Genomic DNA, 19,027 nt, shown 5'->3' with positions numbered 1-19,027 from the left:
TCTTCCAAAGCCTTTTTGCCTTGTCACTGTGTACTGGAGAAATCCAACAACAATTTGCTTATCTTTGTCCCTGTGAACTAGTGACCATCTATGCAGAGATTAATAAACTAGACAGGGATTTACTGTTTTAACTCCTGCTGTTCCAGTTAGACGTCAATATACTTTTGTTACATGAGTTTCCTTGTGATGGAATCAGTTATTTCAGCTTTTGTTTTTAAATCCACCATAAAAAAAATTTAAAAAAAAATTGATAATGCCAATGGTCATGTTTGTAGCTGCAGTGTTCATTCAGTGCTTTTGTATATAATTGTTGTGGTATGCACTTTATTTACAGCATAGTCTCATGTTGCTGTTAAAAGAGTGAGTTTGTTTCTTGTTGTCTAGGGATGCATCAAGGTTGTGTAGTGGTGGAGTCTATGTATATAGGATCTGTTTATTTGTTGCAGAAACAGGAAAATTCTGAAGTGGGGACTGTGGGGAAGATAATTTTGTGAATGCTGTTCAGAGAATTAGGTTGTATCTCTTCTTGCCAGTGGTTTTATTAATTGATTCTGGGCAAGTGACTTGCACAAACTTTTCATGGGTGGTCAGTCACTAGTGATGTAATCCTCGGTTTCTGGCTGACTCAGCTGAGATATGCAGAAGTGCTGAGAACTCACAGCTGCAGCAAAAGTCAATAGCAGCTATGCTTTGAACACGTTGTGCTGTGCAACGCTAATTACTTTGAAAAGCCAAGTCTCAGTCATCTGCAGACTTGTAAATCAAACTCCAGAATCTAAAGTATATCCTTAGACCTTTAAACTGATCTTAGATTTCAAACCTGTGCTTTTTCATATCAAGCTTCCTTTATCACTGTTAGTTCACAATACTCTCTGTCTAGTGAGATTAAGAGAAATATAATTGTATAAACGAAGAGTAATGCTGGATAGGATGTATCTAAATCAGAAATTAGGACCTTTTGTTTAAATGCTGATGTAATTCCTCCAGACAGTGTAAAGAGGCTGACAGTCCCTCAAGGAAAAATGCTTAGGCACCTGTATCTGGTGATATAATAAGCACAACTTCCCGTCTGGCTTCTGAGCAAAGTAAAATAGGATGGCAGCCCTTCTACCAGCATCTAGGTTTGGTTTGAGGTCAGTTTTGAGTCACTTGTTCTATGTTGGTTTGTCATTCTCAGTATTGACAGCTGAATTGGTAACTGATATTTTTCTAGGTATGAGTAGTGCTTGATTTTGGTGCACAATTTCTACTCACAGGAAAAATGCTAGAGTCTGAGCACTAAGGAAAAATCTAGTGCACTTAACTGTTGGTTTTCTCATGGTTCTGTCAAAATGGAAACAAACATACTTTTCTGCAAGAGAATCACTTTGAGAACTGCAGACATGAGGGTACCACTGTGTTGGGCAGCGTTGCAGACAGACCTGTAGACAGACAAGTTGTTGCTTTTGTTGCTTCCATGATTCTTTTTGGAAGAAATTACTTTCTCTGTTCTTCAGTACTTGTAGGAGTGTGTATTATAGGAGAGCGGGGAATTCAGCTCTGAATCTTGATGAAGCTTTTGTGATTTGAGGAAGATGCTCAACAAATTCTGGGCATTTAAATTACCGGTACATTGAATTTTCCACTGATTAAAATAAAGTCAGAAAAGCTATTATAAAAAGATTGAGCATTGGTAATCAATTTATTGTAATAAAATTATTTATTTCTGATATCTTTCAGCAATGAAGCTGGTGAAGGGTCTAGAGCACAAGTCTTATGAGAACTTTGGAACTGGGATTGTTTAGTCTGGAGGAAACTTAGGGGGAACCTTGTTGCTACAACTACCTGAAAGGAGTTGTAGCAAGGCGGGGGTTGGTCTCTTCTCCCAGGTATCAAGTGACAGGACAAGAGGAAATGGCCTCAAGTTACAGCAGGGGAGGTTTAGATTGGATATTAAGAAAGATTTCTTCATGGAAAGGGTGGTCAAGCCTGGGGACAGGCTTCCCAGGGAGGTGGGGGAATCACCATCCCTGGAGGTGTTTAAAAAGACATAGATGCAGTGCTTAGGGACAGGGTTTAGTGGCAGACTTCTCAGTGCTGGGTTAATGGTTGGACCTGATGATCTTAAAGGTCTTTTCACACCTAAATGATTCTATGATATAAATTATAAATTAACTGCCCCATAACATTTTAATGTATATTATCGATTTGCTTTGAAGTTCTCAGCTTCTTAAAGGCTTAACTTAAAAACTTAAAAGTTTTCTTTTTTCAGGAATATAAGTGTGTAGAAACTAAAATTTGGGGATAGAGGAATGACAGTTCTGCATTTAACTTTGTTCTTCCTCCTAGAAGAAAATTATAATAATTTTCCCAGGCTTCCAGTAAATACTGTAGCTGAACCCAGCACAGTATTTTTGAACACTGTAATAAATGTTCCATAATTGCCTCTGGTGGCAAGTTCTCTGGCTAGGGAATCAGGTTGGCTCCTGTAGTTTAATCATATAATATGATTTTCATTCACTGTTGTAGATTGGCTCTGGACAGCTTCATATGTCAAATCTGACTGCTATTTTCTGGATCTCACTAGGGAAACGGTGTCATTCAATATAAAAAAGTTTCTATTGTCAGCCCAAAAATATGTAGAAATTCTTCTATTCTATGTGGGTGACACAAACATAATGAAGAAATAATAAAAATATTTTAGTTATTAGAGAAAATATAAGGTAAATGTTAAGAATAAAAGTTTTTTTGTGTGCTAAGACACATTAAGGAAAACAGGAACTTATGTTTCAGGGTTTTAAAAACAAGCTATAACTGCAGGGTGTTTCTACTGTAAGATCAAGGCTAGGTTTATTTCTTACATCTTTACTTTTATTTGTAAAATTGAGTGTAACTAATGTCATCTATAAACCTATGATGGTTTTGGTTTTATAAACCTAGATTTCATACACATGATAAATTTAATTTTGGCTGTATATTTTTTTACCTCCTCCTCTCCTCTCTATAATTGTGAGATTTCTTTTTTTTAAAAAAAAAAAAAAAAAAAATTGTGTGCAGGTTAAATTTTACTCAGGCAAGTTGTGTAGGAGTTAGTAACCTTAAAAGGTTTGTAGGTTTTGAGTTGTTAGTTTTTTTGGTTTGGGGTTTTATGTGTGTGGTTTTTTTTTTCCAGAGACATCAAATCAGTCCAGCAGGAACATAAGTTTAGCCTTATTAATAAAAATGGTTGTTATTAACAAAAAGGTATATATCTTTTTTTTTTTATCTAATACAAATGTCATGCAGAAGCTCCTATTTTGGCAAGAAAAATGAGGACATTGTAATGTATAATGAGTATATACATCCTGAAGGCCAATTCTGAAAGTGTAGAAGGAGTCACAGAAAATAAAATACGGAGCATAAATTCATAACTTTGAAATAAAATAGACTAATCAGATTTTTTACTGAATCACTATTTGTCTTTTGGCTTACGTATGGTGTTCTGTTTATTTTGCTAAAAAAAAAAATAGGTAAAGAACAAAGGATTTGAGAAATATTTATATTAAAATGACGGAATCTGTTTTGTTGACAAATATTACAGGCAGAATTTCAGCTACCAGAAAGCTATTTAATTTTCCTACTTATTTCTTGTGTTTTACCTTTTCCTTGTCAGTATTTGTAAATGTATGTTAAAAATTGATGTTACAGGATGTATGGAGCTCTTCACAATAGATTATAGATTAAAAAATTAATTTCCTTCCTTTTCTGCTTCCATTTCCACTAAGTCTAAAAATACAATTTTGTGTTGCAACTTGATAAATACAATGCAAACCAACTTGACATCCTCAGATCCCTGAGCTAGTTGTTTTGCATTGTTGGAAAATGTGGAGAGTGATCTGGGCTTGAAGTTTCTTGAAGTAAATGGAAGTCAATAGAGAGTGGGCAGGACTGACCTACTAAAGTAATAAATAGCAATGTGACTTGTTAAGGGGTTAGTCTTTCTGGGATCTAATGGAACAAAAACTTACTCTGAGTAAAGCAAATATCCAGAGTCTTGTTTGTTAAAAAACATTCCTACTTGTTTACATTTATGAAATATAACTGTGGGCCAACTATTGCTTTCCAATCGACATTGTAGAAACTGTGTGTCTCTGGAGGAGACTTCAAGGTTCAGATTAAAAAAAAACAAAACAAAACACAACAAAAAACCAACCACAACCAAAAAACAAAACAACACCCCCAAAAAACAATCAAAAAGATAAGAAAAAGTGCTCAGCAGAGGTCTAAGGTTGAGTGAGGCTCAGAGCAGATGCTGCATTGTTGAAGTGAATACAAGAACCTTATCCTTTATGCAGCACCCTGTGGAATTGTCTCCTTAGAGCCTTCTGAACTGGAATCACTGGATGTCTAAAAAATCCAAGAGTGCAATCCATGTTTCCACTGGTTTTGGTACACCACATCATCTTGGAAGAGCAAATGTGCCTGAACATGTGCATGCTGATTGAATGAAGCATGAAATTAGGCTGCATTTCAGCAGTATGGAGTTGGAAATTGCCAAATCACTCCAACCTAATGATTCTCTCTTTTTCTTGGATTTATGTTCACAGCCACATGCCTGTATACAGGTGGAATTCTTTCTGCAAACTCTGATCCCATGTCCACATGACCCAATGCAGTCTGCTGAGATGGAAAATTGTCTAATCTAGAATAAAAGCTGGGAGACATTGTTTTGTATTCTGCCCTAGAACAGCTTCTGTTTAACCTTTAACATCCTCACTGCTTGTACCCACTGGTGGTGGCTCACAAGGGAGCTCACCAGAAGTCCCCACTTTTACATCTGGGCACAACCCACAAACAGTTCATGCAGTTGTGGCATTGCAGTGAGAGGGAGCTCAGGCACTGGCAGCATGCTCAGTGATGCCTGCATGCTCACTCCAAGAGTGAAGCAAGGAAAGAAATGAATGAGACTGGCTGGAGAAATAGCAGTGAAAGGTGATGAGAAGGGCCAAAAATTCCAGCTGGGAATGTAGAGTATTGAGTGGTAGATGGAGAAACCTTGAGGTCTGGCAGTATATGACTGCGTTCTGGCTGTTTATGTTAATAGAGAAATTGATGTTATGCTAAAAGCTGTTTTGCAAAATGCCAGTCTATAGATTTTTCTGATGTCTTCCTGTTTGTCTGTACCACATTTGATTCAAAATTAACATACAACAACAGAGCTGGTAGATTTATAATGTGACTGCCATTACAAATTCAGCATTTACCAGCAGATACCTGACCAACTGCTCAAATACAGAGTTGTGGCAGCTTAAACTAAATTCACTGTGGGATTCAGTATCACTAGCACAACTTTTAGATGAACGCCGTTTTGTCAGGGAACATATCAAAACATCTGGTTTCATTCTCAAAGATGTCTTTTGGTGGGCAGAATTACCTCTGTAGCTTCCTAGGTATATTTATGTTGAAAAGTCACTTCATTCTTGATAGAATTTTGTCTACTGAAGATCTGACCTTAAGTGAATAATTAATAAGCAGTCCTTTTCAAAACTACAGCAGGAGCTTGACAGCTAGACCCTGAAAATCAACACCAAACATTGGAATATGAAGGGAGACTCTAGTTGTCACCTCGTATTAATATAGGCAGACAGTTTACTGGCTCTCAGCTCTCGAGTTCCTAAGGCAAACTCAATGAGTGGGATTTATAATACATATTATTAATTTTGTTTGGAAATCATTCAGGTACTACGAGGAAAGGCAGCCGTATAAAAGTTTTGGAGAACCATATGTGTGTCCAGTTTTTATAGTGGCAGTAGAGTCTTTGGCTGATGTAAAGATTGAAGGCTTTAACTGTCTGTTAAAACAAGCAGTTTGCGCAGATATTCAAAATGCTGAACGTCCTGTCATTCCAAAACACTTTGTTTTCTACTTGTCAGAGAACTGAGGGGTGAGAGGCAGAGCGACAGGAAGGCCATTCCTTGGTCATGTAGGTCCGTAAACACTTCCTGAAGCAACAGGACTGCAGGTTTTTTGCTTTGCATTGCGCAGAGAAGTGCCCTACGTGGTGCTGCAGTGCTGTGGTGTAAAGGGTGATACTGTGGCTTCTGCATTTTTCACTGCAGAATCAGCCACAGCAGGGCAGGATTCCTTCCTTTCCACCAAGGGTGCCTCCTGTCCAGGGCTGCCGTTGGGTAAATACTTCAGTGCAGTTACCCAAAGCTGTTGTGCATGGTAAAAGTAAAGAGTAAAGCCTATATATCAAATGAAGAGGCAAGACTTGGGTCAGGTCAGGGATCAAATCTAGCCTATATTTGTAGTAAGAAGACCAGATTTTAAGTATGGTTTATTCGTCTTAAATACTGAAAATACATCTGTGGACTTTTCTCCATCAGAGTCCAAAATGTACAATAAGAGGCGTAAGTCCAAAAATATGAGATAAATCATAGAAGCATAGAATGGTTTGGGTTGGAAGTGACCTTAAAGATCATCTAGTTAAGATCATCTACAACCCTGCCTTGGGCAGGGACACCTTCCACTAGACCAGGTGGAATGTAAGATAATGGTCCAAGCAGCTTTTATAATCCAGTTGTTCTCACTCCTTGGCAGGGAGGAACAGTCTCTCTCTGGATTGGTATGTGCTGTAGAAATTTTCCTCCTTCCTATTATAAATGGCTGTCCCAAGCCCTGGCTTTGTCACTGTGGGGAATGTGCATGCTGTTTATTTCCTGCAAACAATCCTTAACCAGCTCCCTGCAAATCCCTGCTTATAGGACAGGAGAAAAGTGAGGATTTTGCCCTTCCCAAAAACCTTCACACAGGTTGTGTACATCTTGCCAGCCATGAATGTGCTACAGGTTACTGCTACACTAATCTAATCTAATGCTTTCTCTCTCTCGATTTATTTTGGTTACTGGCTGCCTGAGTGATACAAGCCTGAAAGATCCTCAGCCCTTGGAACAGAGTGACACAATCCAGGGAGCAATCTGGCTCATTCACTTCTTTTGCTGTCTCCCAGCAGGGAAGTTCATGGCTGCCCAATGCAAAGGGATGTTTCTGACACGTCTCAGGCAAGAGCTCAGTGGCACTGTTAGTAGAGCATGGCTGTCTCATTTGTAGGCTCTGTTCATCTGACAGCTAAGAATTACCAGTACTGATGCTTCACTCCCTCTCTTTTTCTCCAAGCTGGTGATTTGTCTATGTTCTGGGTAGGTAAGCTTGACAAAACATTACACATTAGCAGCTGAGACGGTGTTTCAAATGGGAAAATTGCTAGCAAACTGCTCCATTAGAGACGCAAATAACAAATTCTTTCTTTCCCTCAATGAAAGAGAGATATAGTTAAGGCCTAAATTAATACGTCTGTCTGCCCCACTCTGCAGGAGGAATCACTCTTCAAGACAAATGGCTTCGTCACTCGTGAGAGCGTGGGCTGGTTCTGCTAAGGCTGCATTAGGCAGAGTTTTTTTATCCTTTGTGTTTTGCCATCCTGGGTGTGAGCAGTACAGGCACCAGATGAGGAGGTGATGAAAAGATTTGCACCTCAGTGAACTTTGAGATGGATTAGTATGGGAATTCAAGTGCTTATTCTTTACTCTGGGGTAGTTTCTCATATTTGATGGCAGTTTCCCCCTGTTTGGTTTTTTTTCTCTTTTTTCCTCCAATATGTTTACTTTTTACTCTAATTGCTGCAAAGTCATTTAAAGAGAGTGGGAAGAAGGAAGGCTTTATCCTGTCCTACATCATGTTATTACAAGAAAAATGCATCTGAATCCATTAGGCCCCTCATACTTTCCGATGTCTGATAATATATTAGAGGAGAGAAAGGAAATTGTTCTTGTCCTTTGATGCTGATGTCAAAGACTCTAAAATAAAGCTTTGAGAGGCAGACAGAGCATTGCCATGTGTCAGAAGTGGGGAGATATGCTTCAGCTCATCTAAGTGATACAGCTGGCAGCAGGTGACATGGTACAGTGAAATGGGTAACTGAAAGGAGGAACAAAAGCCCCTGAGAGGTTTGAATGTGGCCAATTTATCAGTTTTCTGAATTGTACTTGTGGAGTCTTTTAAATAGATGTTATTATGAAATACTAGAGGGAAATTGAGGAAAATTTTACTGAGATAGGAGAAATCTTAAACATGGGTTATACACAAAAAAAACCGAACTCGCTGAGGTTGCTTTGCACTAGCACAGGTAGTTTTATAGTGTATGACAGCACTTCACAGCATGCAGGGATAGACCATGAAAAATACAGTTTTCCAGGGGTCATGTTCTAGGTAAACCAGGTAATTTTCTCTGAAACAAAATGTGGCTGTAAAATTTAGATTAGCTTTTCACTTTTTGGAAAAAAAAATTACAACACTAGATAAGAACTCTGTTTGTCACTCTATTTGGAAGATGGCACCTCTAGCAGCAGTTTCCTATTATATCATGAATAACACTGGTTTATAATTAAGCTTTCATCACCTAGAAATTGCCAGCACCCCTTCTGGCAAAACCTAGTGTTTCCTAGAGATTTTTAATGCTATACTGCCCTTCACGTGTCATTTATGAGCTCAGAGGAGGTGAACGCACAAAGTATTAATACAAATAATTTGTTTTCTGTTATTTCATATAACTGCATTGTGGTTTTCAGCCTATGTCTGCCAATCTGTAACATGCATTTGTGAAAAAAATAAATGAAAGTCAAATGAGTATTTTGTATTTTTAAAATACCTGCTTATTTAATGCTGCACTTTATTTAATGTTCCAAGACCACCTGCATTTTGTGCCCAAGTTGCAATCCACCTACAAACACACCCTGATGAGAGCACGCAGTACTGCTTTGTTGCTTCTCTGGTAGCATCTGCACAATGTAGTACAATAAGCATAGTGTGGTACGTGTAGCCTTTAGTCCTTCATTTACAAAGAGCTTCATAAAATAAAAAAATGTAAGGTGTTAAGGTGAAAATATAGCAGCAGATGACAACAGCCTTGTCCATCTATTTCTGTACAGGCCATCTGCTGCAAATTTAGTAGGAAAAGGTGAAGAATTCAGTACTGCTTCACAAGGTAGCTCTCTGAATCAACTCTTTCTACATTCCTCTCCACATTTTCTAGAAATTTCATTTTTTCTTATCACTCAGGATCTGTGGCTATTCTGATTTTGGCTTTTTTTGCCCTTTGAGGGCAAAATTTCTGCGTACGTATTTCCACTCTTGAGCCACTAAATTTTCCATGGAATTTTAAGTGCTAATAAAACGGAGTCATGTTCCTCCCACCCCCCACTGTATTTGAGGTTCCCTGTGAGGACTGCTATGCTATGCTTACGTGCAGCATGTGTGAACCCCCAGTTTGCATCCATAATGCAAAGAAATTGAACAGGCATGGCCCTTTTGTTCCTAGAAGTGTCTGCACAGAAATACTTGGGAGGAATTAAACACCAAACTGGCAAGCTGACAAAAAGCCTTTATGGGAAGAGTATGTGTACTGCTAATTCTGGTGACAAACACCCAACAATAGTAGCGTGCTGAAGCTTACAGCAATTTACATTTCGCTGTGGACTTGCCAGAAATGAAGCATGTTATATTTAGACCAACTGGAAAGGAAACCTCAGACACTAATTCAAATCACAAAACTAGGGATAGAATTAACTCTGATCACAACCTTTAAAATAGACTGCTAGAGAAATAAGAGTGCATGCACATAGACTGTTCAAATTGACTATGCAAGTTTTACAATATTCATTACGTAGAGTATAACTGAGCTGGCAAAATATCTTATTTTCAAGGGGACAGTTTGGGGTTTTTTTTGTGGACTGAAAGCACAGATCAACAGAGGAATACACTGTACAACAGAGGGTTGATGAACCTTACACATTTACTCTGCATTATTCCCAAATCCTTTAAAAATCATGATTTAGTTTTCTCTGCATCTCATTTTATCTCCATTCCTGGTTTTAACATTTTTTCTCCCCTCCGCATTGCTGCAGCAGCTCTAAATGACTAGACTGAATTATTCCATCATTCCAGTATGGTTTTGTATTTCAATTCTAAACCATTTCCAACCACAGATTTTTGCTATTGAAACTGTTTCTTTTTATGACATTTTTGGAAAAAATACACAACATTTGAATAACAAGTAAAAGATAGGTAAAGGCGGATTTTGCTTTTAGTTCCAATTCTGATTGTAGGAATTTAGCTGCCATAGTAATTTTAATTAGTTGTATGAAGATCCACTTTTACATTTCTAATTGAGATTAATATTTAGGGTTCATCTGAGGAGAAGACAGTCATTTTAGCAGGAATTTGGGGAACTTGCTGACAAAGACTTGAAAATACTTCTGGGAAGGAACAGAAATTAATCTTAGTGGATACTGTATGCAGTATCTTAAAGCTGGTTACGGTTTATGTTAGTGATACATGCATTTATGATACTTCATAAAGAATATTTCTTTCAAACCAAACCTAGAAATGAAAACAGCAGCATTTACATGTAGTTTGGACCATATTTTAGAACACCTTCAGTATTTTGTATTTAAAATGGAAAGATACAGGGATGTTTTTGCTTTGCTTTAACATAGACACTCCCCCTCACTTAAAAATCTGGATTCATATTACAGTTAATTCAAGTTTGATTTTTAGCATGTTCCTACAGATTTTTGCTCCTGAGTCACCCTGACAGTACTATTAATCTGCTTATTAAAATGTCACAACTTTAGCTTTTAGTTTGGATAGCTATGTTCTATTTACAACAGCTAGTCAAGAAAAGCATCTGATTTTTCTACCTTAACCTCGATTAAGTAGTAAGAAAAATATGTCTACTAATTTCATTAATTCCATGAGCTTTAAAGATGAAATTTCTATAGCCTGAGACTTTTTTCTGTACAGATTTAGTGTAATCAGTGAGATGATTTTATTTTCTACGTTTCTAAGTTTATTTTCTAAATTTTCTCCATTTACTGGCTTTCAAAAGAAAAATCTGTTTCACATAAAAACTCTTTTGTTTTATATTTATATAAAATATTGCTATCATGTTTAATGTTATTCCTGTCCTATAATTGTGTAGTTAACACATATATTACTTTGTTTGTTTTCAGACGTTTGGAACAAAACCTCATCAAAATCATTCCCCCTGGAGCTTTTACTCAGTACAAGAAGCTTAAGAGAATGTAAGTTTTAATAAGACCAACATGCAAGAGCAATCATGATCTTCTAGCTTCAAGTTCAGTGTCTTTATTTTAGAAACATATTGGCAATTTCTATGTTGAAATCACTGGGGATTGCACAAATAATCTCTTCAAAGTGTAAGCAATAGTGGAATTTGGTTCAGGATGCCTAACAGTGCATGAAATCCTTAATAATACGTAATTTCACTTCCTTTTATAAACAATGTGAACTAATTAGTTGCTAGTCTGTTCAAACTTCAAATCTACTTCCTCAGAAAAGATTTTAAGTCATATTTTTTTCTCATTCATTCTGGTATCTGTTTGTATCACTTCAGTTTAGTTGCCCCAGTCACAGCAGGAGTGTGTATTCTTGCGAAGTAGTTAGGATTTTTCTGTAGTGCATTCAATGTCCTGATGTTGGAATGGTTTGATTGTTTACAAGAAAACAAAGAAACCTGCTGGAGCTTATTTTCTCTGTTTCTTAATCACCAGGAGACACCCAGATAATTCTTTTCTTAATAGTTCTTGTGTTTTCTCTTTGGATTTTAAAAAAATAATCCTAATTTGTAGCAGCATTCTCATGCAGATAACCTGGGCATAATCCCTGGTCAGTCTTTCTTTTCATTGTTAAGTGATATATGAGACAAGTTGTGACAGTAGTACAACAATAAAATGGTAAAACAAGTTACTCCTCCTTCACTGTAGTATCATGACGTTGATGGGTACCACTGGACCAGTAACCTCCAGAAGTCATTCAGGCTTTGTGCCTTTACAGTTCTTGTTTTCTGATGTGAATAATACTTACTGGAAATAAGAAACCGTCAGCTCATTTCACAGAAGACACTGGATTATCAGATAGCTAATTTTTGGGGGGACTGAAATGAGCTTGTGCTACACCTTTGCATTTAAGGATAAAATTATGTGTTTGCCAGTTCAAATTTACCAACTTCCTAGAGCTGGAGAGCTGTAAATATGGATGTTAATATTTAACAGGTCAAATCATCAATCTTACAGAGTCTCTGTTCTTCTGTCTCACTTTCAATATAGCTGTATGTATTTTTAAAGAAGTACTGTATTAGATAGCAAGACAGTAATTTCAGTGAAAAATGATAGATCCCTTTTCAGTGATCTAACTTGTAACTTTTTCATTATTAAAGTCACTACTTATTTCTTTCTGAGGTATGACTAATTTTAGATTTTGGCAATGTTTTACTGTCTTTTCATTTTTCATGATTGGTGAACTCTAGTTTTATGGGAGTTGACCAAAAAAAAATGTTCTTTAACTTGACTAGCTGCTCAACCCAATGCAGCACTTACTATGTGAAATGATTAATGTTAGAATTTCACAGCAGAATTCCATTAGCAAGTTGTGTTAACAGCTTTCTGGAGTATAATTGGCATACTCATTGAGACCTGAACTCATAGTTAAATAGTAAGTTATTGTGCCAGATGATCTGTATCAAAGCTTAGTTAATGTGACAGCATTTTGTGGAAAAACTTGGGATAGGCAGTTAGGCTGCAGAATGTCCCGTAAGAAACATGATGTTTTGCCATTTGGTTATTGACCTGTCTCCTTGTTAAAGTTTTATTCCTGCTGGACAGTGAGGCTTTAAATTAGGTATCACTATTGTTACATAAAGTTTAATTGAGAACATTTGTTCCACTGTTTGAAGAGATTATTGACATCATCTTTTCAATGTGCAAGATTGACAGTATTGTTAACACAAAACTATACTTTGGTCAAGGACAACCTCTTAAAACAAAAGAATTATCCATCCTTTTCCTTATAGAGGAAAGACATGTTTGAAGTCATGGAAGTCATGAACCTTTCTTAATTTCTTTCACTTTGATTTCAGTGAGCAGTGCAATAGCATGAAGATTATTGATTTAATTAAATTATGCCCTACCCAGGGTACAAATTAAGAACAACAGCAGCAACAGCAGCAGAAGCAACAACAACAATAATAATAATGATAATAATAATAATAAAATTCAGAGGATAGTACTAGCATAACATTGTTAATTGTATTGTATTTTTCTCCTTCTTGTAAATAAATATTCAAGAATGTTAGGAATAATAGACTGCTCACTTGGAGCACTCTCAGTATTTTGATTGTTTACTGATTATTTCCTGCAAGATTATGCAGTTTCGTTTTCTTAAATAAATGGATAACTGAGATTAATTTTTAAGTAAGAGCCAGTTGTCCAAGATAATCTTTATATGCCTTGATATTAATAGGTCAAGATGATAGCAGAAAATGTATGTATATTAATCCAAGAGTCATATTTGCATCTAGCTCAAGTTTGCTATTTAGAATGTCTCTTTAATAGCTTCCAGGATGGGACAGTAATTTTGGTGATTGAGTTTTACCAAAAGAGCTGAAGTCCTTTATGTCTTGGACTTCATCATAATTGCCCACGTCTTCTCACACAATTAATTATGTAAAGCTGAATCTATCTGTCTCGGAAAATTTGGCACCTGTAGACTTCAAATATGCAGTTGAATTATACAATCTGGGATGATGGTTCCCCTGATTTTGGGGCAAATGTAACAGGACCTAGCTCTGTGCTCAATTATTCAAGGGCTTTAGAAGAGGTTTGAGGGGCTTGAAGGAGATATGTCTCATCTCCAGAGATAGAAGTTGTCATTATTGCATGAAGAGTCCAAGCCCAGACATGCCATTTTGAATCCATTTACATAGCAGTTGTGCTTGTACCATAGTTCTTTAACTTCTAGCCTGTGAGTTCCAAAGCTTATGGCATTACCTCTCATTTTGTCTTTGCTTTTCTGAGGCTCTTAACTAATAAGTTTGTAGCACAAGACCAAGAGCCAAGTACATGGAGCCACTTTGAAAGATGTGGTTGTGCCTCTCTAGCTCTGATGCTTGTAGTGACATTTCATGTTGTCAAATTAATTTACCATATGTTAGAAGAAAACACATTGAGATTTCACAGCCTTCCCAGTAGCTCTGTAGCACTGCTACTTTTGTTAAGCAACTTCTGAAAACGAAACCATATATGACATGGATTTTTGCTGAGTACGCTTGTCAAATGAGAACGGTCCATTTTACATGTTTAAGATAATCAAGTAATCTGTTTCTAATAATGTTAGTCAACAGAGGATATTCATCTAATACTATTAATAGTTTTGCATTTGGCTGTATCTAAAAATAAGTCTCTTTTGTTTCAAAACCTTTTACAGTAAAGACATTTAAGCCATACAGTTATATGTTCTACAGTGACTCACAGGGTATCCTTGCTCCCCTGATGCAAAGTCAGAAACAGTTTATGTCCCTAACTGGTAACAGCACAGCCACTCTCCAAGGTGTGTTCAACAACCTTTGGAGAAAGATCTCTACTGTGCTGTCAGAGGTGCAGGGAGACTAGTATGAGCTGACTAATGTATTCCCTGCCTGGGTGGAATCCTGATAGGTTGTTTACATTTTCAGCTAAAGAGCCACATTTCCACTGAATGATTCAGAGATGCCCTAAACTATGAACATGAGCCTTATGTGATGTAAATCGAATTAGTTGTGCAGGTTAGAAAAAACCATATCTCTTTGTCTTGCTGTAAATCAAGCACAGAATAAGATGATCTTACCAAAGCAGACCAAATGAAGGGAACAAAAGTACAAGGACATAATTGAATGCCATTGCCTCAGTCAAGTCAGAAGGAGATGAAGCCTCCTTATCCAACAGCAGTGGAGCTTGGGCTCTAATGGAAAGGAAATAACGTGTCTAATTATCTTCTAATGCTGATTGTAGTGCATCTGCATGAAGTGAGTGAGTGTCATCACCCAGCATGGCATTTATGCACGTTCAGGCACCATTAGTTATACACTCATTAGCGTCCGGACATGGGGAGAGAGAAAGGGTGGAAAAGTGGAAATGCAGCAAATCAATAAAATAGTGCTGAAATACTTGTTTCAAAAACTAGATGCCCCTTTTCAGATGCTTGTCATTGTTCATCAAACTGATGATTTCATGGGCTGTAACAGTTTTTAGTATGTTCCTCAATAAATAGATAGCACAGATTCACATCAGACTTCTGCTTAGATAAGAATTAGTAGATAGAAAACAGCAAATGCTGCCAGGCAGTCTAAATAGGTTTCACAAAACCCAGTATAAAAATAAATATTCCTGCTTTCGTTGTCACAAATTTGGCTGCCGTGAGTTGAACTGAAGAACCAGAAACCTTTATTGAATGCTCTCCTTGTAGGCAGGATATTGTAATAGAAAACATCAGTAGATTGCAGAGCAGTTGTTTCATGAGCTTTATAAAAGAACCAAAGAAAATCCCACTTTATGTGGCTAGATTTGAAAACAGTTAGAGGACTTCATTAAAGTTTTAACCGGCAGAATTTGTAGCTCAAAACATGTATAGAATGGGAAACCTTCTTACTTTCCAATTCCTACGTTATTGTTCATGTGTCAGTTATTTAGAGTCTGACTGGGATCCTCAGCATGTGCTCCAGGAGAAGGAACAGTGAAGATGTACCTGACATACTATATTACTCCAGCTTCAGCTATCAGTGAAAAGATTTGATACTACTGATACAAGCTGATACCAACTGTCAGTGAATGCAACGAGGTGGCTTAAAGTTACGCATGTAGCTAAGCACCTGATTGAACTGACTGACAGAAAGATTGCTTTGCAGTGACAGTCATGATAGGGCACCCAGTTCTGAGCATCTGGGTCCCAAGTGTAGTAAATGTGGCTCTATGTATAAAGAAATAGTGAATATGTATAAAGAATATGTATAAAGAATATGTATAAAGAATAGTCTATATTTATTTTTGTGTACTTGATTGGTTATGATTAAAATTGAAGGGTGTTTTCCAATCCAGGAGCACACTTTGCCTTGAAAATGACAGCAGGCTGTAGCTGAATTCCACTCACGTCATGGCTGAAAAGGGTGGAATCTTGCTGGGGTTCCCTGACAGGGTCCGCGATGCGCTCAGTGTTCCCCACAGTGCTGCTGGCTTCAAAGAAAGGTCCATGATTTCCATTCAGATGCTTGAAGGCTTTCCCTAGTGTCTGAAAGCTCTAGGCCAGGGGTCCTCAAACTTTTTAACCAGGGGGCCAGCGCGCAGATGAAGTAAGTGGCAGGCAGTCATCTGCGGCTGCTTGGTTCCCCCCCAACCCCCGGTGTGTGTGGGGGGGGGATTCTGTAAATACCAGGGGGTGGATTGAGGACCCTGGGGGTCTGTATACGGCCCGTGGGCCGTAGTTTGAGGACCCCTGGTGTAGGCAGACCTGCCAGTGCTGTGTCAACCTTCCTCTTGCCTGCCTCACCAGAGCAAGGTCCTGGTAGAATTTGACGCTGCTTCTTTCCTCTAGGCCACTAAAACCCAGCCACCACTGGTACAGTGCCAAACTCCTCGGTGACACTGGTGCCTGCTTTAGGATTGGGAGCTGAGTAGTCTGTTTCCCATCCCTTTCCCACTGGTATTAGAAAGAGATAGTGTGGGAAAATGTAGGGGAATGAAGCTGGGTTAATTATAATTGATAATATACAACTGTGGGTTGGCCAATGTAGATAAGGTGCAGCTGTGGCTGGTTCTGTTAAGTGGTTGAGAGCCGATGAAGAGAGAGCAGCTGAGGAAGAAGAGAGAGAGGAAGAAGCAGAGAGAAGAAAGAGCAGGCCCTGGGTGAGGCAAGATGATGTGAAGGCAGCAGAGGGACTGTATGTAGCGTATGCTGGTATGAGATGGTAAAAGACCTTGTTGCAGCTTGATAGTTTGGAGAGTGCTGCGATGGGAAAAGTCTTACATCAGAAGAATGTCATCATCATAAGAATGATAGAGGTTCTTCCAAAGAACCTTTATGCTTTGTCACAGGCTGCTCCTCATGCTCGATGGCCACCCCACAGAGTTACAATGTGATCTCCATTCTTAATAGTACTTAAGATGGTTTTATCAACTGTGTTTATTTGATAGGCTGCCTCACTGTAGTTATTCAAAGCTATTCATAAAACTCTTTGTTTCAATGTCCATAAAATGAAAGACCTTATTAACAGGGGAGCTGCTGAATTACTGAGGCTATGGCCTGTTGTGCTGACCAATGTTTTTCTGCTCATTCCTGGAATTTGTCTATGTCCTTACATAGCTCATAATTTCTCTGAGGTAATATGATCTTTTAATTCTGTTTTTGTACCCGGTATATTCTTCTAATACAGCTAAAATCTTTTCTTCAGATTCCTGTTTACAAATACTTTTTTTAATCTTCCCTTCTCTTTACAGAGACATCAGCAAGAATCAAATATCTGACATTGCGCCTGATGCATTCAAAGGCTTGAAATCTCTCATTTCATTGTAAGTAGAAAATAGAACTGAATGAGCATTTGGGGAGAGCTTTCATGTAAGAGAAATAAAAATGATAATGTGCTGTCTGGGAGAACTTAGGTTTGTGTGCAATTGCCAGCGTGCGTGAAGCATCTGGTCTTTTGTAAATGAAAAATTGGTCATGAAGGTTAGGAGGAGGAACTATTTACACATCTCTAGTATATTCTTTTATATATGGATACCCCCAAGGTTATGGACTTGTTCACTTCTTCAAATCAGTGTATTTGTTGTTCTACTGTACCTGTGCACCTGCAGGCTAATCCATGCCCCTCAATTCATGGCACACAAAATCCTCATCATAGCTCAGGCAGTATTTGGTGGTGTTAATCAGGGAAGGGTTAGGGAAAGTACTTCTATACTGAATTTTTCTTCTTTATTAAAGAACTGAAATTGCATTCTCTTGTGAGTTTTTTGGCTTTTTTGGGGGGGGGGGGGGGCTTTTTTTTCAAACTAGTTCGGGAAGAATTTAAGCTCTTAAGAAAATGTTTATATTTCTGTAATGTGTATAATTCTGTAATTACTACTTTATTAAGCTGGAAGGGGACTAAAATGTGACTTCATACAGGAGATAAAAGGAAGGTAGGATCTATTCACAACCATTTGTTTATCTTTATAGAACACAGAAACTGTTTTAGCACCAAGTTGAATTTAAATGCAGCTATATTTTAACCTAGCTACCCACAGCACTATTAAAACGATGGAGCTTTTAATATGGGTAAAAGGAGCAATACAAAGTCAGAAGCTGCATATGGAGCATGAACTAGAACAGAGTGTTAGAAAGAGCCCCAGGTTGAGAGGAGAGGGTAGCTCAACTGGAATGATATTTACCTGTGTTAATTTTACAGTTTTAAAACATTTAGCTCATTAATATTCATATAAAGCAGCTTGATTTTTTTTAAAGTGTAGTTTATTTCTAAAAGATGCCATAATTTTGTTCTCTGAATACCAGATAATTCTAACAATCTGTATAACTTGTTGACTAGTGCTAATATTAGAAGATTATTCAGTACTAAACTTATATGTTGCAGTGAACTTCTGAGCCAGAATGCAGAAGGACGGGCCTTTTTTTGTGCCCTGAATCCAGCTGGGAGAATGCCAGAAATATATATTAAGTGTTGCTAGCCTTTGTTGAATAGTTAGGGTGGTGTTATTCAACATGCTGTGGAAATGGTCAAATCCCTCAATGCTGCCTGGAAACGATTCAGTAAGAGAATGACATTTACTGAACACTATAGTTTCTGGCTTAGTATGAAACTGCTGCTGATGCTGCAATGCTACAGCTTTCTGGTCTTGGCAAACCTTCTGGCTAGGAGCAAGCTGGACAGGCAAGACATTTCTACTGGAGTTGACTTCCTAATGCAGAAGTTATTCAGCTTTAGCTATAGCTAATTCAGATACCCCCAGGTGGCCTCAAAAGTGGGACAGAACCCATCAGAGTGGACAGACAGGAAATGAGAGTATAAACTGAGCAGGAATTTAGTGTTTTGACTTGCACACAGAAGCAAGTGAAATGACTGTATTCTCTGCCCAGTCATCCAAAATTATATTGTAAGTGATGTTTAAATATGTTTATATTCAAGTGG

The 19,027-nt window shown here is 37.8% G+C and overlaps 1 protein-coding gene across 1 annotated transcript in view; it reads left to right on the top strand.

Moving 5' to 3' along the window:
• Positions 1–19,027, top strand: part of SLIT3 (slit guidance ligand 3) — a 530,317-nt gene that overhangs the window by 345,091 nt on the left and 166,199 nt on the right. The window contains exons 11-12 of the mRNA XM_040604595.1: positions 11,031–11,102; positions 17,343–17,414. Coding sequence (XP_040460529.1) covers positions 11,031–11,102; positions 17,343–17,414 — 144 coding nt within the window. The remainder of the gene's footprint in view (positions 1–11,030; positions 11,103–17,342; positions 17,415–19,027) is intronic.

Source organism: Falco naumanni, chromosome 8 (genome assembly GCF_017639655.2).
Source record: "Falco naumanni isolate bFalNau1 chromosome 8, bFalNau1.pat, whole genome shotgun sequence".
Taxonomy (NCBI): Eukaryota; Metazoa; Chordata; class Aves; order Falconiformes; family Falconidae; genus Falco; species Falco naumanni.
This window is presented reverse-complemented; position numbering and strand designations above follow the sequence as displayed.